At 47.5% G+C, this 22888-nt stretch overlaps 1 protein-coding gene across 1 annotated transcript in view; it reads right to left on the bottom strand.

Moving 5' to 3' along the window:
• Positions 1-22645, bottom strand: part of ABR (ABR activator of RhoGEF and GTPase) — a 442924-nt gene extending 420279 nt beyond the window's left edge. Inside the window, exon 1 of the mRNA XM_056559132.1 lies at positions 21979-22645. Within this exon, the coding sequence (XP_056415107.1) occupies positions 21979-22507 (529 nt within the window). The 5' untranslated portion in view covers positions 22508-22645. The remainder of the gene's footprint in view (positions 1-21978) is intronic.
• Between the last annotated feature and the right edge of the window lie 243 nt (positions 22646-22888).

The following is a 22888-nucleotide window of genomic DNA, read 5'->3' as shown; positions in this document are numbered from 1 at the left end:
TCCTTCAATGGGGTATGCAGCAGATTTTCCACAGCTGAGATTCCGCTGAAGAAAATCTTCTGCGAAGAGTCCGCCCCTTTCAAGCTCAGTGAAGTCAATGAGGCGGATTCTTAACAGGGGAGGTTCTGCTGCTGAAAATCTGCTGCAGAGAGGCCGCCCCTTTCAAACTCGCAACAGGAAACTCACTGAGAGTTTGAAACAAAATCTGCTTGTGTGATTAAGCCCCAAAACCTAAAATAAATGTGGCTCAGTCATGTAAGACTATTTTTTGTGTGCAAAAGGTGCCTGTATTGACCCATTTCCAATAGTAAATCTTCTCTTTTTTGTTTGTGTGTTTGTTTGTTTTTTTAAATAAAGCAAAGCGCTGCTTTTGCATCTATTGGGCCCATTCCGTGTTGAATAGGGTTTTTTTTAAATTAAGTTTCATTACCTCTAAAAAATATAGCTGTAACTATTGACAATCATTCCTTTTTTAACAAATAAAAACCATTCTTTTTCATTCGTATTGTGATTGACATATAAAATGTAAGTGCACGGCAGCGGGTGCATATTTAGAAGTGTTAATATATGCATCACACCTTTCAATCCACGACACCCACCAGAGTGTGTTCACATGTTGAGGTTTTTAATTGCAATAATTGAATTTTAAATTAAAAAAAAGGCCAAGAATAAATCTAAAAAGGAGTCTCAGCTTTTCTTTTATACCCGTCCTCTGGTGATGATCTGTTCCTGGATTTGTATTTAATAATTATAATGAAAAGCCTGAACGTGAACTCACCGTCACCCACACTATTGAGAAAATAAATCTAAACATTACTTCCCGACTAGGATATGCTATCACTTTATGATCGGTGGTGGTCCACCCTCTGATCCTGAGAGAAAAGGGGCTGCAATGCTGAAGCACAGGTCTTCCCTGTATATTAGAGCCCCTGGCCATGCAGGGAACTGATCCTGTGCCCCCAGCAGTCAGCAATATGATGTAACATAAGATGGGAAAACTCCTTTAACAAACATTATACAACATGCACCGGAAACTGTATTGTGCAATTATGATAATGAACTTACTCTGAACAATTGCCTGGAAAGGCACAGACAGGAGGCTGCATAAATCACAAGCCACAGGCAGCTGTGCACCTAGCCCAGCCACAGGCAGCTGTGCACCTAGCCCAGCCACAGGCAGCTGTGCACCTAGCCCAGCCACAGGCAGCTGTGCACCTAGCCCAGCCACAGGCAGCTGTGCACCTAGCCCAGCCACAGGCAGCTGTGCACCTAGCCCAGCCACAGGCAGCTGTGCACCTAGCCCAGCCACAGGCAGCTGTGCACCTAGCCCAGCCACAGGCAGCTGTGCACCTAGCCCAGCCACAGGCAGCTGTGCACCTAGCCCAGCCACAGGCAGCTGTGCACCTAGCCCAGCCACAGGCAGCTGTGCACCTAGCCCAGCCACAGGCAGCTGTGCACCTAGCCCAGCCACAGGCAGCTGTGCACCTAGCCCAGCCACAGGCAGCTGTGCACCTAGCCCAGCCACAGGCAGCTGTGCACCTAGCCCAGCCACAGGCAGCTGTGCACCTATCCCAGCCACAGGCAGCTGTGCACCTATCCCAGCCACAGGCAGCTGTGCACCTATCCCAGCCACAGGCAGCTGTGCACCTATCCCAGCCACAGGCAGCTGTGCACCTATCCCAGCCACAGGCAGCTGTGCACCTATCCCAGCCACAGGCAGCTGTGCACCTATCCCAGCCACAGGCAGCTGTGCACCTATCCCAGCCACAGGCAGCTGTGCACCTATCCCAGCCACAGGCAGCTGTGCACCTATCCCAGCCACAGGCAGCTGTGCACCTATCCCAGCCACAGGCAGCTGTGCACCTATCCCAGCCACAGGCAGCTGTGCACCTATCCCAGCCACAGGCAGCTGTGCACCTATCCCAGCCACAGGCAGCTGTGCACCTATCCCAGCCACAGGCAGCTGTGCACCTATCCCAGCCACAGGCAGCTGTGCACCTATCCCAGCCACAGGCAGCTGTGCACCTATCCCAGCCACAGGCAGCTGTGCACCTATCCCAGCCACAGGCAGCTGTGCACCTATCCCAGCCACAGGCAGCTGTGCACCTATCCCAGCCACAGGCAGCTGTGCACCTATCCCAGCCACAGGCAGCTGTGCACCTATCCCAGCCACAGGCAGCTGTGCACCTATCCCAGCCACAGGCAGCTGTGCACCTATCCCAGCCACAGGCAGCTGTGCACCTATCCCAGCCACAGGCAGCTGTGCACCTATCCCAGCCACAGGCAGCTGTGCACCTATCCCAGCCACAGGCAGCTGTGCACCTATCCCAGCCACAGGCAGCTGTGCACCTATCCCAGCCACAAGCAGCTGTGCACCTATCCCAGCCACAAGCAGCTGTGCACCTATCCCAGCCACAAGCAGCTGTGCACCTATCCCAGCCACAAGCAGCTGTGCACCTATCCCAGCCACAGGCAGCTGTGCACCTATCCCAGCCACAGGCAGCTGTGCACCTATCCCAGCCACAGGCAGCTGTGCACCTATCCCAGCCACAGGCAGCTGTGCACCTATCCCAGCCACAGGCAGCTGTGCACCTATCCCAGCCACAGGCAGCTGTGCACCTATCCCAGCCACAGGCAGCTGTGCACCTATCCCAGCCACAGGCAGCTGTGCACCTATCCCAGCCACAGGCAGCTGTGCACCTATCCCAGCCACAGGCAGCTGTGCACCTATCCCAGCCACAAGCAGCTGTGCACCTATCCCAGCCACAAGCAGCTGTGCACCTATCCCAGCCACAGGCAGCTGTGCACCTATCCCAGCCACAGGCAGCTGTGCACCTATACCAGCCACAAGCAGCTGTGCACCTATCCCAGCCACAAGCAGCTGTGCACCTATCCCAGCCACAAGCAGCTGTGCACCTATCACAGGCATTAGCTGTTGCCAAACAGTAACCTGCAGCAAAACTGGAATTTAGGATAGACCCCGAAAAGTGAGCCAGGACAATATTGCCCCATAAACTGGATATCTCACTTCTTTCACTAGGGAAACCACGTTTGGTGATCCTATACTAATATTACAGAATTAAAGGGTACCTCTCATCAAAAAAAACTTTTGATATATTATAGATGAATGTTTGCAGAATAACTTTACAATTGCATGTTATTAAAAAATATGCTTCTTTCTATTTATTTTTCCACTTTGAAGAAATGACCACTAGGGGTCTCCCTACCAGTCCTGGCAGCAAGCATTTCAGACTCATGCTGGAGTCCTAAACACTACGAGCTGCCAGTCTGCTTTGTTGACAAAGGAGAACACTCAGAGCTGCCAGCCTGCTTTGTTCACAGCCTGTTTGGCTGTGAACAAAGCAGGCTGGCAGCTCTGAGTGTTTAGGACTCCAGCATGAGTCAGAAATGCTTGCTGACAGGACTGATCAGGAAAAATACAATAGAAAGAAGCACATTTTTCATTAACATGCTATTGGAAAGTTATTCTGCATTCATTAATCTAAAATATCTCAAAAGTTTATTCGATGAGAGGTGCCCTTTAATGTGCATAATACAGTACATTCTATCACAAGTGGGAGTCATCTTGTACCTAGGACATAAGAATGCGTGCTGCCTTTTCCACTATGACCACAGATCCTAGGTACTAAACCTGTAGTAGGTGTATATCCTCCAGGGGTATACGTCATCTCTAGGGCAGTGGTTCTCAACCTGTGTAACCTTTGGACCCACATTTGTCCTTGGTCATTATGTCGCAATCCCCCAAAAAAATTTACACATGTGACGTCATTGGTTCACATCAGAGGTGTGTATAGACAGGCACCTATACATTTGAATGGAAGAACCGCCAGGAGCAAGCAGTAGTTAAGTAATTAATCTGGGTCACAAGTTCACCGGCTAATGCAGGGTTCACTGGTATGGGATGGGAGACACACTAAGCACAGGGTGGGGACCCACAAGTTGGGAAACACTGCGCTCGGGGATACTCATCTATGGTTTTATTAGGAGGTACAGTGTTTGCTCATACATACTATTGTTGGTAATGGGAAGCCATATGATTGAGAGGGAGGTACATGGCTTAGGAACAGTAAGAAACACTTAGACTGTGTTTGGTTACCCTAAACATAGAGGGTTCATCCATCAATATATGCATGACTAGACCATGGATTACCAGATGTATTACTGGACTCTTCAATGAGCTCTGGGCACACAAGAGCATTAGAGTGTGGTCACGAGACTGTCAGATAAAGAGACATCTAGCTTTAAGCTAGGCTTGTAATGCCCCTTTTATGGTGCTATTTTACCCAATGACTCAAGTGACTGCACCATACCCATATTGCAGATGGAAAAACCAAAAACCAAGAAGATGAACAACAAGTAATGGCGATACCAAATCCCCTTATGCCAGACAATGATGGACCCCACTGGCTGTAATAGGGTTCCTGTTTTCGTCAAGGTGTCTAGCGCTGTATGCAGTACTAACTATTTTGTCCAGTTTTTGTTTTATATTTTTTATAAATAAACGGAATCTTCTACAGAGGCGTAGAACATGATTTTTTGAAGTGAATGAGGTAGTATGAGCCAATAAGCAAGGCAGCACTTACTGTGGTCGACTAAAGTCTGGACTAGATATTTGAATTTATGTAGACTAGACAACCATGCAAAATTTCTGTACAAAAAAGGTGCCGTACTTTGTACAGAACTGCAAACTGTACCGTCATACGTCACATGATCGAATGTTTTTCAATTCCCCCCCTGTTCAGTATAATAAGGGCCCATGCACTCTATAGAGAATATCTGCCGAAAGAAATTCCGGATGGACACTGCAGTGTCTCCTGAATAAGTTGGCACTAAAACTGCTTGGACATGCCCTGTCACCATTGATGACAATGCATTTTAGTGCTGATTATACTAAAAGAATGAACATATTCAATTTCGGCTATGGACATCCTGCAGTGTGTACAGTGCAGCAGAACCCCATTGAAGACTATGAAAGCTTTTGCACTTGAATTTCCAAGCAGAGAAATTCTCTAGGGGGCATGGGCCCTTGGTGTAGTAGTTCTGTTTATCTTGAGGCTAGAGATCATAATATATATATATATATATATATATATATATATATATATATATATATATATATACTCTTAAAGGGGTACTCCGCTGCCCCAGCGTTTGGAACGGCAATGGGTTGTGACGCCACGGCCACGCCCCCTCAATGCAAGTCTATGGGAGGGGGTGTGGCTTCCGCCACACCCCCTCCCATAGACTTGCATTGAAGGGGCGTGGCCATGATGTCACAACTCCCGCCACCTGCTGTACAGAGATCGCGGGGGTCCCAGCTGCGGGACACCCACAATCAGACATCTTATCCCCTATCCTTTGGATAGGGGATAAGATTTATCAAAACCTGTCCAGAGGAAAAATTGCCCAGTTGCCCATAGCAACCAATCAGCTCGCTTCTTTCATTTTTAACAAGGCCTCTGTAAAATGAAAGAAGGGATCTGATTGGTTGCTATGGGCAACTTTTCCTTTACACAGGTTTTGATAAATCTCCCCCAAGTTGTCTGGGGGCGGAGTACCCCTTTAAAAGGCACCTAATTTACATGCAAAGATCTAGGCACTCTTTAGGTCAAGACTTGCAGAGAAAACTATAAATCCTATACTTGTAGTTTAGGGAGAAGAAATGCCACTCAAGCTGTAGAGCGTTTTCTCAGACAGATCAAAGTTTTTATTGATTTCTCTGAGGTCAAGTGTCACACAGGAGCACATGAGATATGGTATCACCAGGCCGGACGGAAAGCTTCATAAGATTACATCAGTATTATATCTCGAGACACAATGTAGATGATTAAATGGCCACTGTTACTAACATTACTGTTGTTCAATACAATAGAGCGCTATAAAATATGTATATTTGTAAATACATTCAATTATTTTTTAATTCATTTACCTTACAAATCACTTGTATAAAAGTGGCCCCAAGGGTCCTCACAAAAGAGGCCCACGCCGATCTCTGCCCGTCGCTATATGAAAACCGACAGTGGCAACTCTCCTGGTCCATCGGAATACAGGAAGTGAGGGCGGGCTTTAGAAGGCTCGGTGTCCGCTCCCGACCAGTCACTCAGCACAAGGAGAAACAGAGGGAGGCATGTATTCCCACGCCGGGTGCCGTGCTGCAGCTGCTCATCCATCACAGGTACTGCCTGGGGCTATAGCGCTATCCCAGTCAGAGTACACAACTAGCTGGGATTTGTAGTCCCATTATGCAATTTGTAGTCCCATTACGCTCCTCTTTCATATTGCATAAGATATTGTGTGTAGGCGACTACAAATCCCAGCCAGTCGTGCAATATGAAAAAGGATCAGAGGATAATATATTTATACTGCCAGCCTCGCTCCCGAGACTCAGTGACACACAGTGAGGGAGGAAGTTTAGTCATGAAGAGTGAGGGCAAGAGAGGGACATGCCCCCTGCGTGAGAGAAGATGAGAATCCAGACTGCAACTGATGTAAGGATGGGTTCACACCACGTTTTTGTAATACAGTTCCCGTATACGTTTTCTATGTGAAAACCGTATCGAACCGTATTGAAAACCGTATGCATTGACTCTCCATTGATTCTCATTCACCATTGGTTGTGTCCGTCTTTGCATCCTGTACGGTTTTGTCAGTTCCCTTCCCATACTCAAAACCGTAGACTACCACGATTTTTTGTCCAGGTGAAAAACCGTATTGAAACGTATACGGGGAGTCATATGGGAGTCATATATGGGAGTCAATGGGAACCGTACAGAACTGTATGTGTGTACGGTTCCATCCAGTTATGACCATATGTTTTTGACTTTGCACAGTTTGTTTTTCTTGGAATTTCAATCAAACAATTGAAACTTTATTCGTAAGGAAGTGAAAAGTTAAAAACATATACTTTTTTTTCTTAACCTGTTAAGGACCCATGACGTACCGGTATGTCATGAGTCCGCTCCAGTTCTATAACGCGGGGCCACGGGTCGGGCCCGGGACCCGTGTCTAATAGCGCGCAGCGCCGCAGCATTCAAAGTTGATCACCACGTCTAAAGTGAAAGTAAATCATTGCTGGTAGCTCAGGGGGATGTTCGGGATGTCCGCAGCGAAATCGCAGCATCCCGAACAGCTGCGAGACAGCAGGAGGGTCCCTCTACCTTCCTCCTCACTGTCCGATCGCCTAATGACTGCTCAGTGCCCGAGATCCAGGCCTGAGCAGTCAAGCGGCAGAATCATCGATCAATGGTTTCCTTTGAGAAACCACTGATCAATGTAAAAGATCAGTGTGTGCAGTGTTATAGCCCCCTATGTGAGCTATAACATTGCAAAAAAGTGAATAAAGATAATTTAACCCCTTCCCTAATAAAAGTTTGAATCACCCCCCTTTTCCCATAAAAAAAAAAAAAAAAAACTGTGTAAATAAAAATAAACATATGTGGTATGGCCACTAGAGATGAGCGAATTTACAGTAAATTCGATTTGTCACGAACTTCTCGGCTCGGCAGTTGATGACTTATCCTGCATAAATTAGTTCAGCTTTCAGGTGCTCCCGTGGGCTGGAAAAGGTGGATACAGTCCTAAGAAAGAGTCTCCTAGGACTGTATCCACCTTTTCCAGCCCACGGGAGCACCTGAAAGCTGAACTAATTTATGCAGGAAAAGTCATCAACTGCCGAGCCGAGAAGTTCGTGACGAATCGAATTTACTGTAAGTTCGCTCATCTCTAATGGCCACGTGCGGAAATGTCCAAATTATAAAAATATATCATTAATTAATCCGCACGGTCAATGGCGTACGCGCAAAAAAATTCCAAAGTCCATAAGTCCAATAGAGCATTTTTGGTCACTTTTCATATCATGAAAAAAAGTCAAATCAATACAAAAATGGTACCGCTAGAAATGTAAGATCACGGCGCAAAACATGAGCCCTCATACCGCCCCATACGTGGAAAAATAAAAAAGTTATATGGGTCAGAAGATGACAATTTTGAAGGTATACATTTTCCTGCATGTAGTTATGATTTTTTTCAGAAGTCCGACAAAATCAAACCTATATAAGTAGGGTATTATTTTAATGGACCTACAGAATAAAGAGAAGGTGTAATTTTTACCAAAAAATTTACTGCGTAGAAACTGAAGCCCCCAAAAGTTACAAAATTGTGTTTTTTCTCCAATTTTGTCTCACAATGATTTTTTTCCGTTTCACCGTAGAATTTTGGGTAAAATTAATGACGTCATTTCAAAGTAGAATTGGTGGCTAAACTAAACCATCATATGAATTTTTAGGTGCAACATTGAAAGAGTTATGATTTTTAAAAGTAAGGAGGAAAAAAATGAAAATGCTAAAACGGATAAACCCCGTGTCCTTAACCCCTTATAGACCAGGGGGTTTTCAGTTTTTTGTACTTTCGTTTTTTTCCTCCATACCTTTAAAAAATCAGAACCCTTTCAATTTTGCACCTAAAAATCCATATGATGGCTTATTTTTTGCGCCACCAATTCTACTTTGTAATGACCTCAGTCATTTTACCCAAAAATCTACGACGAAAAGGAAAAAAAATCATTGTGAGACAAAATCGAAAAAAAATACGCCATTTTTGTAACTTTTGGGGGCTTCTGTTTCTACGCAGTACTTTTTTCGGTAAAAATGACACCTTATTATTCTGTAGGTTCATACGATTAAAATGATACCCTACTTATATAGGTTTGATTTTGTCGTACTTCTGAAAAAAATCATAACTACATGCAGAAAAATGTATACGTTTAAAATTGTCATCTTCTGACCTCTATAAAACTTTTTTATTTTACCGCGTATGGGTCGGCATGAGGGCTCACTTTTTGCTCCGTGATCTGAAGTTTTTAGCGGTACCATATTTGTATTGATTAGACTTTTTATTCATTTTTTCATGATATAAAAAGTGACCAAAAATGCACTATTTTGGACTTTGGAATTTTATTGCACGTACACCATTGACCGTGCGGTTAAATTAACGATATATTTTCATAATTCGGACATTTCCGCAAGCGGCGATACCACATATGTTTATTTTTATTTACACTTTTTTTTTTTAAATGGGAAAAGGGGGGTGATTCAAACTTTTAATAGGGAAGGGGTTAAATGATCTTTATTCACTTTTTTCTTTCTTTTTGCAATGTTATAGCTCCCATAGGGACCTATAACACTGCACACACTGATCTTTTACATCGTTCAATGGTTTCTCATAGGAAACCATTGATCGATGATTCTGCCGCTTGACTGCTCATGCCAGGATCTCAGGCACTGAGCAGTCATTCGGCGATCGGACACCAGGAGGCAGGTAGGAGACCTTCCTCGTGTCTAACAGCTGTTCGGGACGTCACGATTTCGCCGTGGCGATCCCGAACAGCTCCCTGAGCTAACCGTCATGGTTTCACTTTAGACGCAGCGTTCAACTTTGAAAGCCGCGTCTAAATGGTTAATAGCACGCGGCACCGCGATCAATGCCGTGCGCTATTAGCCACGGGTCCCGGCCGTTGTTAGAGGCCGAGCCCGACCTGCTATGATGCGGGGCCACGTCGTGGCCCCGCGTTATAGAAAGGGAAAGGACTCAGGACGTACCGGTACGTCCCTGGTCCTTAAGGGGTTAAGAAACGGATGCAACCGGACATCATTTTTCAAATCGTATACGGATTAAAATTTGTACACACATTTTGATACAGTTTAGTCAGGTTTTGAGGAATCAGTTTTTTTTTATTTTTTTTATCAAAAACCTGATACGAGAACTGTATTGCAAAAACGTGGTGTGAACCCAGCCTAAGCTGTTTTTAATAGAAATATAGGTGCTAAACACATAAATTTAGATGTACATGATCAGGGTAAGGTACTGAGTAACAAAACAGATTTTTATTTTTTTAGGGGATATGATAGGTAAACTTTAAGCAGAATGGAAATGAGAAGACATCACCATGAACTCACTCACCATACAGCTGAGAACCTCATTACAGATCTCATACCTCACTACAGATCTCATACCTCACTACAGATCTCATACCTCACTACAGATCCCATACCTCACTACAGATCCCATACCTCACTACAGATCTCATACCTCACTACAGATCTCATACCTCACTACAGATCTCATACCTCACTACAGATCTCATACCTCATTACAGATCTCATACCTCATTACAGATCTCATACCTCACTACAGATCTCATACCTCACTACAGATCTCATACCTCACTACAGATCCCATACCTCACTACAGATCCCATACCTCACTACAGATCCCATACCTCACTACAGATCCCATACCTCACTACAGATCTCATACCTCACTACAGATCTCATACCTCACTACAGATCTCATACCTCACTACAGATCTCATACCTCACTACAGATCTCATACCTCATTACAGATCTCATACCTCATTACAGATCTCATACCTCACTACAGATCTCATACCTCACTACAGATCTCATACCTCACTACAGATCTCATACCTCACTACAGATCTCATACCTCACTACAGATCCCATACCTCACTACAGATCCCATACCTCACTACAGATCCCATACCTCACTACAGATCCCATACCTCACTACAGATCCCATACCTCACTACAGATCCCATACCTCACTACAGATCCCATACCTCACTACAGATCCCATACCTCACTACAGATCTCATACCTCACTACAGATCTCATACCTCACTACAGATCTCATACCTCACTACAGATCTCATACCTCACTACAGATCTCATACCTCACTACAGATCTCATACCTCACTACAGATCTCATACCTCACTACAGATCTCATACTTCACTACAGATCTCATACCTCATTACAGATCTCATACCTCATTACAGATCTCATACCTCATTACAGATCTCATACCTCACTACAGATCTCATACCTTATTACAGATCTCATACCTCATTACAGATCTCATACCTTATTACAGATCTCATACTTCTGTCTCTTTTAAAGTGTTTAACCACAATTAGACCTTAAACTGAACCAACCTCTTAAAGCCAAAAGCACAATTCAGAAAGATTTCTATTATTTGTTACAAATGAGTCACAAAGAGCCTGAACCTCTCAATACGCAGCCCTGCGGACACAACAATGCCGCTTCCCCATGGTAACTGGGAGTCCAAGATGGCTATTTCACCTAGCAAACAAATCACATAGTGAACACTGTGAAATGCGCGCTCCCCCTCAAGTCTCTAACTCAGAAGGGGTGAAGTGCGGATCAGGGCGGTGGAGCGTCTTATACTTGCATATAACGTTCTCACCAGATGCCGAGGGCAGGGTATGGCAGCAATCAGTGCAGATCTTATGAGTTTGTTTCCACACAGCTGAGAATGTATTATAGCAGTACTATTACAGGTTATTGTTTGACAGGAAGAAGTATAAAGTAGGGCTGTGCAGTATGACCAAATGTGTGTATCGCGGTATTTTTTAACTTTTGGCGGTTCCATGGTATATAACGGTATTTCCTCCTCCCCTCCCCCCCCCCCCCCCCAAATTAATTATCAGCCCAGCACTGTCCCCATCGGGGTAAATACTCACACGTCACCTGCAAGCGCTGCCCTCCTCGTCCTCCTGTTTGTTGCGGCCGCCGGCGCTGACACTCTATACTGTGCGGTATCCCTATGCCTGGGCTGCAAAAGGTAAACAAAATAAACTAACGCATGTTCCGACGTCGGCCTTACGCTGGGGACGTGAACGTCAGAGAGCCGTTCGCCTATAACCGGCCGCAGCGACGTTCTGCCTCGGCCAGCGATAGGCTGAGCCCACTGTCATGTAAGGAGCTCTGGCCGGCTCCTTACATGACAGTGTGCTCAACCTATCAGGCGGAACATTGCTGCGGCCGGTGATAGGCTGACGGCTGTCCGACGTTCACGTCCCCAAGAAGCAGGTGAGGCTGGTACCGGACCAACGGGAGGAGAGTTAAAGTTTATTTTGTTTATTTTTTGCAGCCCCGGCATAGGGATACAGCATACAGTATAGAGAAGTGGTCTTCGACCTGCGGACCTCCAGGTGTTGCAAAACTACAACTCCCAACATGCCCGGGCAGCCAACCTAGTTTTGCAACATCTGGAGGTCCGCAGGTTGTAGACCACTGGTATAGAGTGTCAGCGCGGGTGGCCGCAACAAACAGGAGGATGAGGAGGGCAGCGCTTGTGGGTGACGTGTGAGTATTTACCCCGATGGGGGCAGCGCTGGGCTGATAATTAATTGGGGGGGGGGGGCAGAACAGCGCTTGCGGGTGACATGTGAGTAGTTCTCCGATGTGGGGACAGCGCCGCGCTGGGCTGATAATTCCCGAGGGGCCAAACCGGTATTGCGGTATGGGTTAAAATTCATATCGTGCAGCACAAAAATTTCGGTATTCGGTATGAACCGCTATACCGCCCAGCCCTAAGTATAAATAAAAACTACTCCAAGAAAATGAGAGATTCTTACCATAAGTACTGTATACATATCAAGTGCAATGCTCCAAAGTCCACAACTACATTTAGGGTCTATTCACACGTACACTATTCTGTGCAGATTTGATGCGCAGGATTTCAAGTTGTGTTCAGTTTACATTAAAATCTGCACAGAATACTGTACGTGTGAATAGACCATTAATGTTATTCTATGTTCTTAATATGATTATGACGGATGAACCTCTGCCCTTTAATTTGCTGCGTGCGTCTAATAATAAGAACATTTCCTGTTCTTGTAGAGAAAACTTTCCAGCCATGTCCTCCTTATCATCACAGGTAGGAATAAAGTGATGACAGGAGAATCTAGAATAGACAGGAGAAGGCCATTCAAAATAGGTGACAGATTGACAGATCCCCTCCTCCCCCTCCCTGCACAATCAGCTCTGCAATAGGTAACAGAGCATGTCCAGAAAAGACTCTCCAGGTCTATGGTCAGCTTTCATCTATTGTTTCCTACAGTATGGGCATGAAGTGAAACATATCTATATCTTCTGTAGAAAGCTCAGCAGGTCTATGTATACATCTCATATGTATAGTTATCTGTCCCACAGACTATTGACATGAACCTGCTCTATTTTAAGATCAGAGGAACATGCTTAATTTACCCCAGTGCAAAACAACAAAAAAAAAGAGTGCAAACGTATCTCACTGAAAAAGTGTACTAAGATGTGGTCCATCACAAGCCCATATGTAAAAGGAGAAAGGGTCCTCCCCCCCCCCCCCCCAACAACCTACACATTCCCTCCGGGCCAGAAGGCACCTGCAAGGGACCAGGTTTAATTACCCTTTTTACCTAAAGCTACTAAGGGGCCACAAGTGATCCTAGACATTAGCCCAGGTGTCAGATTAAAGGGGTTATCCAGGAAAAAACTTTTTTTATATATGTATGTATATATCTATCTCTCAACTGGCTCCAGAAAGTTAAACAGATTTGTAAATTACTTACCTATTAAAAAATCTTAATCCTTTCAGTACTTATGAGCTTCTGAAGTTAAGGTTGTTCTTTTCTGTCTAAGTAATCTCTGATGACATGTGTCTCGGGAAACGCCCAGTTTAGAAGCAAATCCCCATAGCAAACCTCTTCTAAACTGGGCAGTTCCCGAGACACGTGTCATCAGAGAGCACTTAGACAGAAAAGAACGACCTTAACTTCAGAAGCGCATAAGTACTGAAAGGATTAAGATTTTTTAATAGACGTAATTTACAAATCTGTTTAACTTTCTGGAGCCAGTTGCTATATATATATATATATATATATATATATATATATATATATATATAAATAAAAAGTTTTTTCCTGGATAACCCCTTTAAGGATCCGTATACTGATGGCATCCCTGCCGAAGCAGAGACACCCAGGGTTGCAGGGTGGGGTGGAAGCAGAAGGCCACACACACCTTCCTTAGACCGCCAGGAGGGACACCCAGGAGGGCACCGCACCCTAACCAATCCTAGTGAACATGCAGGACACAAAATGTAGCACAGTAAAAAAAAAAAAAAAAGACACTCAAATTAAATAAGTGGATGATTACAGTGAAAAACTGCCCGGACATCGGACCGGATCTATAAAAATTTCCGTGACCCTAGCTAGAGGGACGGAAATCCAAGGGTGCTGCCACTCAGTGGATTCCAACCCAAGTGCGTTTTGGTACCTCTCCTCGAGGCACAAAAAGTACCTTGGCTCTCCAACCCCCGCCCCATCACCAGACCAAGAGGGAGCAGGACTCATCATGGCAGTAGTCAAGCCGATTCCCCAGAACCAGCCCCGGAACGCCCTGTACACCTTACCCTCTCCATTACACCCTCACCAGTCTCTCACACCGATATGAAAAGATACTAAACTTCATCTTAGCCAAAAGGCAGAGAAATGACATGAGCCTGCTGTCAGGTATATAGGAATGTATAGCTGTTAGAGATGAGCGAATTTACAGTAAATTCGATTCGTCACGAACTTCTCGGCTCGGCAGTTGATGACTTATCCTGCATAAATTAGTTCAGCTTTCCGGTGCTCCGGTGGGCTGGAAAAGGTAGATACAGTCGTAGGAAAGAGTCTCCTAGGACTGTATCCACCTTTTCCAGCCCTCCGGAGCACCGGAAAGCTGAACTAATTTATGCAGGATAAGTCATCAACTGCCGAGCCGAGAAGTTCGTGACAAATCGAATTTACTGTAAATTCGCTCATCTCTAATAGCTGTATAGTAGAGTGTGGTGTCCATGTACTGTGTGCATTGGAGAGGAGGATAGCACAGTGTGCAATATGGGACCTATACAGGTGTGCTCACATATACCCGCAGGGCAGAGGTCAGAACAACGCTTTTGGCAGGGGGTCTTGGATGTAGTTAGCGATATGCCGGGAGCTTTCCTGCTGCATATGACAACTATAGTAACAAAATCTACATGTGAACAGAGCCTTATGTGAGCAATGGTCATCCATATAGCACTGATCTGCAACTCGTGGCGATAGTGCTGAACTATAACACCCAGCATGCTGCGAGTTGTAGTTCTGCACCAGCTGCAGAGCCACAGGTTGCTCTATAGGAGTGTTTCCCAACCAGGGTGCCTCCAGCTGTTGCAAAACTACAACTCCCAGCATGCCCGGACAGCCTTTGGCTGTCCGGGCATGCTGGGAGTTGTAGTTTTGCAACAGCTGGAGGCACCCTGGTTGGGAAACACTGCTCTATAGTATAAAGCTAATCCAAAACTAGTGAAACTCCCAGCATGCCCTGACACAGCCTAAGGCTCTGCAGCTGACCCCAAACTATATAGTAACTTTTAGTGAAGGTTTGGTTTGGGTCAGCTACAGTGCCATAGGCTGTGTTAGGGCATGCTGGGAGTTGTAGTTTTGGTTTGGGTCAGCTACAGTACCATAGGCTGTGAAATGGCATGCTGGGGTTTGTAGTTTTGGTTTGGGTCAGCTACAGAGCCATAGGCTGTGTTAGGGCATGCTGGGATTTGTAGTTTTGGTTTGGGTCAGCTACAGAGCCATAGGCTGTGTTAGGGCATGCTGGGATTTGTAGTTTTGGTTTGGGTCAGCTACAGTGCCATAGGCTGTGTAATGGCATGCTGGGATTTGTAGTTTTGGTTTGGGTCAGCTACAGAGCCATAGGCTGTGTAGTGGCATGCTGGGATTTGTAGTTTTGGTTTGGGTCAGCTACAGAGCCATAGGCTGTGTAGTGGCATGCTGGGATTTGTAGTTTTGGTTTGGGTCAGCTACAGAGCCATAGGCTGTGTTAGGGCATGCTGGGAGTTGTAGTTTTGGTTTGGGTCAGCTACAGAGCCATAGGCTGTGTTAGGGCATGCTGGGATTTGTAGTTTTGGTTTGGGTCAGCTACGGTGCCATAGGCTGTGTTAGGGCATGCTGGGAGTTGTAGTTTTGGTTTGGGTCAGCTACAGAGCCATAGGCTGTGTTAGGGCATGCTGGGATTTGTAGTTTTGGTTTGGGTCAGCTACAGAGCCATAGGCTGTGTTAGGGCATGCTGGGATTTGTAGTTTTGGTTTGGGTCAGCTACAGTGCCATAGGCTGTGTAATGGCATGCTGGGATTTGTAGTTTTGGTTTGGGTCAGCTACAGAGCCATAGGCTGTGTAGTGGCATGCTGGGATTTGTAGTTTTGGTTTGGGTCAGCTACAGAGCCATAGGCTGTGTAGTGGCATGCTGGGATTTGTAGTTTTGGTTTGGGTCAGCTACAGAGCCATAGGCTGTGTAGTGGCATGCTGGGATTTGTAGTTTTGGTTTGGGTCAGCTACAGAGCCATAGGCTGTGTTAGGGCATGCTGGGAGTTGTAGTTTTGGTTTGGGTCAGCTACAGAGCCATAGGCTGTGTTAGGGCATGCTGGGATTTGTAGTTTTGGTTTGGGTCAGCTACGGTGCCATAGGCTGTGTTAGGGCATGCTGGGAGTTGTAGTTTTGGTTTGGGTCAGCTACAGAGCCATAGGCTGTGTTAGGGCATGCTGGGATTTGTAGTTTTGGTTTGGGTCAGCTACGGTGCCATAGGCTGTGTTAAGGCCTGCTGGGATTTGTAGTTTTGGTTTGGGTCAGCTACAGAGCCATAGGCTGTGTAAAATTCCCCCACCAGTCAGCACAGGCGCTCCCACCACACACTGGTGACACGCCATGTCTGTATTGTGCTGATGGTTCTTGCAGGGTTATTCTTGGAGCGTGTACAGGGAGTGATCCTCCAAGCTAGAGCTCCGATTAGCAGCAATTTGTATGATGAGAACAGTGGAAATATTGAGCAGTCCTGTGGAGAAGATGTATCAGTAGAGCTTATACCCTGGAAATACTAAAATGCCAGAGAAAAACTATATACACATTACAGAAGGGCAGAGCCAGGAATATACTCCATGTCCAGCTCCATCCAAGGAAATAGAAGCATCCTAAAAATAGTGAGCACAATCCATGTACTGAAAGATCCAAAGACTAAGCATGATCACCTTCTAAACATAAGTACACACACTTTATTTATGGAAATTTAATTTAAAAAACTACTTGTTCATGGGACTAAAACGGAGCAAACTCTACGTTTTCCTCATGATGATCCACTTGTCCTGGCCAATTTTTGCTTTTTTTTCTGCTCTTTTTTTTACGTTGTGGTTGAGATAACATGTTATTCTGATACTGTAGGACGACCGGATTACAGCAATACCAGATTTGTATTGTTTCCTTCGTGTTTGGCTAATTAAAAATATGAGGCTGTATGAGGGCTCATTTTTGCGCCATAATTAGTTTTTTGTATCTGTACCATTTTGGTATTGACCTGACTTTTTAATATGTTTTATCTTTATTATGTTTGCATTTTTTTATACAGGAAAAAGGGGGTGATTTGAACTTTTAATAAGGAAGGGGTTAATATGTGTCTTTTAAACTTTTATAATTTTTTTTTAACACTTTATTAGTCCCTTAGGGGATTTATAGGAGGAATCAATAGATTCCTCATATAGATCAACAGAGTTCTATTGAACTCCATTGATCTGTGTTCTCTGCGATCCATTGATAGAGACTTGCTGGTCTAGGATCTATCAATGACAGAGCCACAGACACCAGGGAAGCAGAGGCAAGCCCTCCGGCTACCTCTATAGTGGATCGCCCCCACGTGATCGCGCTGCAGGGGGGGGGCGATCCACCCCACTAGACCACCAGGGAGCATTCACATGTCCCTTTAGACACAGCTGACAGAGGCGATCTAAAGGGTTAATAGCCAGCCGTGGCGATCGCCGCATGCTGGCTATTAGCGGCGGCTCCCAGCTACTGAAATCAGCCGGGGGCTGCAGAGTACGGAGCAGGCTCGAGTCCGGAGCCCACTCCATGAACTTCTCTGAGCGCCACCGTGCTTGTCGGGGGATTTCAGGTCCGGCCCTGCTTGCCCGAAGCAAGGCTAAGGAACTGAAAAATTCACCTGCCTGGCGCCCAGAACTGTATGTCCCGGGCATCGGGTGATAGGAATTCCACATCCCTGATTATATACACACACACAGACTTCTGAAGCCTCTATATACACACAACTGCAAAGAAACCAAAGTTACAGGAAACGGGTCATGAGATTTTACTATAAATATCACATAGCAATGTGTTCTATATGGCAAAATATAAAGTGGGGATATATAGTTTAAAAGTGTCTGCTTTGCTTAGGGGGCAGAGCGGTGACGCGGGCTGTCAATCACGCAGAGGGGGCAGGATAACAGCCGAAGCAGCAGCAGCTTAGTTTTTGGTGTAAACAATCCCTTGCTGTATGTATTACTGCTGGTTCTTCCCTTTCTGCTCCCACAGCACCTTTCAAAGCCAGAACATCAGTATTCCCTTCCAAATAAATCATCAACCTGTTAATCCAGTGTACTTTTAACAGCACTTTATAATGGCACAGTAAAGAGGACAACATGCTGTACAGTATCATGACTGGCCAGACAACTAAGGGTAAGAAAGTTACTGTGCGTGTTCTACTGGTAAACAGCCCAGCTCTGGTCCCAACTGCTGAAATGAGAGAATGAGAAATAGCTGTGCCCCATAGAGGGGACTCAATAACAACTGTGTGATCTAGGGATCGACCGATTATCGGTTTGGCCAATATTCACGATTTTGGGCATTTGCTGATAATGTCCCGCCCCCCGCTCCGTACCGCAACCACGCCCCACAGCGCCGCACCGCCCCACCCCGGCCCCAATGCCTCCCCCATCCTCGGTTTTATAATTACCTGTTCCTGGGGCCCGGGGGTCCACGCTACTTCTGGCTCCTGCTGCGTCCTGTGTTACGCTGTGCGCTGCGCAATGACGAGTGACGTACTCAACACGACGTCACCATCAGTGCGCACAGTGACAGCTCAGGAGGACGCCGCCGGAGCCAGATGTAGCATGGACCCTGGGCCCCGGGAACAGGTAATTCTAAAACCGGGGATGGGGGAGGCAATGGGGCCAGGGCGGTGCGGTGGGGGGTGCGGCGGGGGCAGTGATAGGACTCAGGAGGACCCCCGGACAGGCAGGGGGAGAGAAGCGGGTGGCGGAGTCTGTCTCTGGCACCGCAAAAGCCTTCCTCCCTCACACTAGAACGGCTGAATGAGCAGCCAAGAAGACAATAAATCAGGTACAAAGAGGGGGTTTTGAATGAAAAGAAACACAGGGATAGTGTCATTGAGAGTCAGGGACAGATTGTGTGTGGGGGGGGGGGGTAATTAGGGAGAGTTTAGATCATGATAGGTACTCTTTAATTCAAGCCATATCTTCAGTGACAGCTATCTGGCTGCAGCTTCTGCAGTCTCTTTTGCTGCCATAACAGTAGTGAGCGTTTCCTAAGACCGGGCCAAAACTGCAAGATGTAAAAGTCAGCACAGATTTCTAATTAACCTAATTTCTAATAGATTTATACCCCCATGACTTTCATGTCAGGGCGGTGTCGGCTGCAATGCGGCTGCTAAGTGAAATCCCAGCCAAAAACGGATTTTACCAGAGACTATTAGACTGATTTAATGTCCTATTGTCCATTTTTCCGTTCTGGCTTGAAATGACTGAATTGAGATGTTTTTTTCAGCAGGTGCATATTTTCTGCTATGAAATGAACAGGGCAATTGCAGTTCATACTGTATATACAGATGCCAATCTGCCACCTGTGAATATACCCACCTTGATATCTGGGTGTCTGCGTAACCATCATCCAACCCAATAGAACCAGACAGGCATGAAGACAAACGTTACTAAGCTTGTCCATAGAAGATTGGTGTATGTATGTATGCCGGGGGTTAATGTCTAAACACACAGCTGGCATGTGAGGTCGGAGGTCACACCAGTAATACCAGGCGGCTATGTCACAACGAGCAGGATATTGGTGAGGGGGACTTCACTTTCTAACAAGATTTCTATGTGGCATCTCAGGCTGTGGCATCGCAGGCTATACCCACAGCTCGGAATCATTTCTGCCCAGGAACAGGTGCACATGGCAGCGCCAGGCTACATGAGATGGGGGGGTGCTGTACAGATAATGTGTCAGGTCATCATCTTCATATGGAACCCACCACCCTACCCCTGGACTGGCAAACAATGCCCCCTGCACATGACCCACAAGTCCCGAAATCAGAGGTGAAAACCAGTATTTAGGTGGTAGGTTGTCATCCAGGTCCAACAGTGTCTGGGACATGAATTCTTCATCAAATTACAACACAGTGGGGCTATGGGTCAGCAGACAGCACTGATACCCGACTCATCACTAGATGACCTACCTACGACGTCCTGTCACTCCGACACCTACCTACGACGTCCTGTCACTCCGCCACCTACCTACGACGTCCTGTCACTCCGCCACCTACCTACGACGTCCTGTCACTCCGTCACCTACCTATACCGTCCTGTCACTCCGTCACCTACCTACGACGTCCTGTCACTCCGCCACCTACCTACGACGTCCTGTCACTCCGTCACCTACCTACGACGTCCTGTCACTCCGCCACCTACCTACGACGTCCTGTCACTCCGCCACCTACCCACGACGTCCTGTCACTCCGCCACCTACCCACGACGTCCTGTCACTCCGCCACCTACCCACGACGTCCTGTCACTCCGCCACCTACCCACGACGTCCTGTCACTCCGCCACCTACCCACGACGTCCTGTCACTCCGCCACCTACCCACGACGTCCTGTCACTCCGCCACCTACCCACGACGTCCTGTCACTCCGCCACCTACCCACGACGTCCTGTCACTCCGCCACCTACCTACGACGTCCTGTCACTCCGCCACCTACCTACGACGTCCTGTCACTCCGCCACCTACCTACGACGTCCTGTCACTCCGCCACCTACCTACGACGTCCTGTCACTCCGCCACCTACCTACGACGTCCTGTCACTCCGCCACCTACCTACGACGTCCTGTCACTCCGTCACCTACCTACACCGTCCTGTCACTCCGCCACCTACCTATACCGTCCTGTCACTCCATCACCTACCTATACCGTCCTGTCCCTCCATCACCTACCTATACCGTCCTGTCCCTCCGTCACCTACCTATACCGTCCTGTCCCTCCGTCACCTACCTATACCGTCCTGTCACTCCATCACCTACCTATACCGTCCTGTCACTCCGTCACCTACCTATACCGTCCTGTCACTCCATCACCTACCTATACCGTCCTGTCACTCCATCACCTACCTATACCGTATTGTCACTCCATCACCTACCTATACCGTCCTGTCACTCCATCACCTACCTATACCGTCCTGTCACTCCATCACCTACCTATACCGTCCTGTCACTCCATCACCTACCTATACCGTCCTGTCACTCCATCACCTACCTATACCGTCCTGTCACTCCATCACCTACCTATACCGTCCTGTCCCTCCATCACCTACCTATACAGTCCTGTCCCTCCATCACCTACCTATACCGTCCTGTCACTCCATCACCTACCTATACCGTCCTGTCCCTCCATCACCTACCTATACCGTCCTGTTCCTCCATCACCTACCTATACCGTCCTGTCACTCCGTCACCTACCTATACCGTCCTGTCACTCCATCACCTACCTATACCGTCCTGTCACTCCATCACCTACCTATACCGTCCTGTCACTCCATCACCTACCTATACCGTATTGTCACTCCATCACCTACCTATACCGTCCTGTCACTCCATCACCTACCTATACCGTCCTGTCACTCCATCACCTACCTATACCGTCCTGTCACTCCATCACCTACCTATACCGTCCTGTCACTCCATCACCTACCTATACCGTCCTGTCCCTCCATCACCTACCTATACCGTCCTGTCCCTCCATCACCTACCTATACCGTCCTGTCCCTCCATCACCTACCTATACCGTCCTGTCACTCCATCACCTACCTATACCGTCCTGTCACTCCATCACCTACCTATACCGTCCTGTCCCTCCATCACCTACCTATACCGTCCTGTCCCTCCATCACCTACCTATACCGTCCTGTCACTCCATCACACATTGTACTTTACCGTCCGGTTACCGGATCACCTACCTATAGAGTCGTCGTCCTCCCGGTCGGAGCTCAGGTAGCCATTGCTGCCGGGCTCCGGGGAGCTGATCCGGGGGGAGTCCTCGGCGGGCACAGGTAGCCGGTATGTCCGGGGCTCCTCGGGGCCGCTCAGCAGGTTCTCCAGCACGAAGCTCTCGGTGGCGCCGTCCTTATCCTCGTAGTCCGGGTCCGGGGCAGGTGGCGCGGCGGTGATGACCGGAGGAGGCGGCGGTGGTAGTGCTGGAGGCGGCGGCGGGATGAGGTCTCGGATGGACACCCGCTTAGGAGGCGGCGGAGGGGGCACCTTGGAGCGCTGCCGGGGTACGGGCTTCTGCTGGCGGCACAGGGCGGTCTCCAGGTAGGCGACTTTAAACTTCTCCCCGGCCAGGACTTGTTGCAGCCGCCGGAGGTTCTCCTTACAGCGCTCCAGCTCCTGCCGCATGTCATCCGCCGAGCTCAGCTGCATCACCGGGGCTTCCTCACCGGGGAACTCCGCCCGCCAGTGCTGCTCGAACTCCCGGGGGTCCCACATGTCTGCGGCACCTGAGGCCGGCGGGAGGGGGTCGGGACCTGGCGGGGCTCCCTCCGGTACGCGCTTTTCTCTCACTGATCAGCGGCAGCCGCTTATCCCGGTGCGCGACATCCCGAGAGCCGACAAAACTTTCTTCCAAAGCTTCCGTCTGCTGGGCGGGGCCGACTGCCCGTGACGTCACCGGCACCTCCTGTCTTGGAGAGGGGCGGGGCCAAATCACAGTTCACTCCTGGGCTGTCAGTGTCAAGGTGGCGCCCTGCGGTCTGTCCTGTTCACACTACAGACACATGAAGGATCCCAACACTGACCGGGACAAGTCTCCTCCTGGTGGTTTTGTTTTTTCCTCCTCACCTTATAATTGAGCGTTCGTTTTTTGTGGGA

This window comes from Hyla sarda, chromosome 2 (genome assembly GCF_029499605.1).
Source record: "Hyla sarda isolate aHylSar1 chromosome 2, aHylSar1.hap1, whole genome shotgun sequence".
Lineage (NCBI taxonomy): Eukaryota > Metazoa > Chordata > Amphibia > Anura > Hylidae > Hyla > Hyla sarda.
The sequence above is the reverse complement of the archived record's forward strand: the minus strand, read 5'-3'. Positions and strand labels throughout refer to the sequence as shown.